We start from the raw sequence: 1,767 nt of genomic DNA, 5'->3' as shown, positions 1-1,767 counted from the left end.
AACAGTCACTGCTATACCCTGGTGAGCAACCTAGATTTCAGCGACAGTGAGTCTATGAGAGGTGACTTGGGGCTGCCTAAGAATGGTCTTCTAATGCCTCTGCTGAGTTTCATCTACCTGAATGGCCCCCGTATCTCTGAGGAGCACATCTGGAAGTTCCTGAATATTCTGGGCATCTATGATGGAAGAAGGCACTTCATCTTTGGAGACACCAGGAAGCTCATCACAGAAGATCTGGTGCGGGAAGAGTACCTGGAGTACCGCCAGGTGCCTGGCAGCGATCCCCCTCGCTATGAGTTCCTCTGGGGTCCTAAAGCGCTTACAGAAACCAACAAGAATAAAGTCTTGGAGTTTTTGGCCAAGGTCAATGATACAGTCCCTGATGCCTGCCTGGCGCAGTATGAGGAATCTTTCAGACAGGAAGTAGAGAGCACCGGGGCCAGAGCTGCAGCCAGGGTTGGCACTTCTGCCTCGGGCATGGCTGGCACTTCTGCCTCGGGCATGGCTGGCACTTCTGCTTCGGGCATGGCTGGCATGTCTGCCTGGGTTACTGCAGGCATGTCTGCCTCGGTCTGGGATGGCCCTTCTGCTGCAGCCCAGGCTGAGTATCTTGCCTCAGCCAGGCCTGGCATTTCTGCTGCAGCCAGTGCTGGCCCTTCTGCCTCGGCCAGTGCCCACGCTAGGGCCGCATCCAGCCACTCATCTCGCCCCTAGTGTCGTCTGAAGGCCGTTCTTCACTTTGTGGTCAGAAAAGCCTGTCAACCTGTGTTCCTGTGATTTCTCCACCCACCCCCCTCGTTTTCAGTTCTTTGTTTTTTCAACAGAAAGTTTATTTAGGTTCATGATAGAAGTATTTGAGTAAAATGGGTCCCACACACCTTGCTGTTTGTGAAATTTATGAGTAACAATTTTGTTTTTTGAAATGCATATTGGAAATCCTCATATCACTTTTGTGATCCCGGATGAGAATAACATCACTTTAGGATAAGAATATCCTTAGAAATGTGAAAGACACCACACTAATAGAAGCTCAGAACATAGATACATAGAGAGATAGCCAAAAGTTCTTCAATTTTTGGTTTGCTTTACTCTCTGTTTAGTCTCCCTTTTTGTAAATATAAAAGATATATGCTTGGATCTGCTTATGGTTTTCAAGATTGTTTGAAAATATAAATTAAAGCAAATGATTTATTTGTGGCTCTTCTTTTACACAAACATTAATTGAGCATCTGCTTTTAAGAAGTCTTTCATGCCTGTACTGGCGATGTTTAGTCAAAGAAACTCCCAGTTTCTGCCCATTCAATTATAGTTTCCAGGGAAGCTGTCATTCTATGGAAGAGGCTGAGAGACTCTCTACTTCAAGAAGAACAAAAAAGAAGCAGGGTAAAGAGTGGGTGGAGAGAATGTATTAATTTGGTTTCATTGCTAAGCAGAATTTTGGCTGATTGGGGAGGTTGGGTCATTTTTTTTTTTCTTTTGGTTAGAACGCTGCATAGTTTCTGACATCTGATAGATGCAAAAAAAGAAAAGAAACCCAGCTGATGTAACATCTGAGGTCAAGATCATCATAATAACTGCGATTGCCCCTAATTTCTCAATAGAGACAGGTGCTGTGACAGATGCTTTCCATAAATACCTGACAAGGCAGGGTTTATCAAACTCACTTCACAGTGGAGAGCCCAAGGCTCATAGAGTTAGAGTTTGGTTTTGTGCCAAAATACTTAAGGCTGGTAAATGACAGAGCTAGGACTAGACTGCTCTAAACTA

General features: G+C 44.9%; 1 protein-coding gene across 1 annotated transcript; it reads left to right on the top strand.

Annotated features, from left to right (window-relative positions):
* The first annotated feature begins 10 nt into the window (after window positions 1-10).
* On the top strand, window positions 11-1,394 carry LOC139181996 (melanoma-associated antigen B4-like). The gene has a single exon (XM_070785472.1). The coding sequence runs from the start codon at window positions 55-57 to the stop codon at window positions 712-714; it is 660 nt and encodes a 219-aa protein (XP_070641573.1). The 5' UTR covers window positions 11-54; the 3' UTR covers window positions 715-1,394.
* Window positions 1,395-1,767: the final 373 nt, after the last annotated feature.

Source organism: Bos indicus, unplaced genomic scaffold (genome assembly GCF_029378745.1).
Source record: "Bos indicus isolate NIAB-ARS_2022 breed Sahiwal x Tharparkar unplaced genomic scaffold, NIAB-ARS_B.indTharparkar_mat_pri_1.0 scaffold_55, whole genome shotgun sequence".
Classification (NCBI taxonomy): Eukaryota; Metazoa; Chordata; class Mammalia; order Artiodactyla; family Bovidae; genus Bos; species Bos indicus.
Note: the sequence above shows the minus strand (reverse complement) of the source record. Positions and strands in the feature narration are given on the sequence as shown.

Coding starts and splice junctions, on each gene's coding strand:
- LOC139181996 (XM_070785472.1), top strand. CDS start 55: ATGAGAGGTGACTTGGGGCTGCCTAAGAATGGTCTTCTAATGCCTCTG.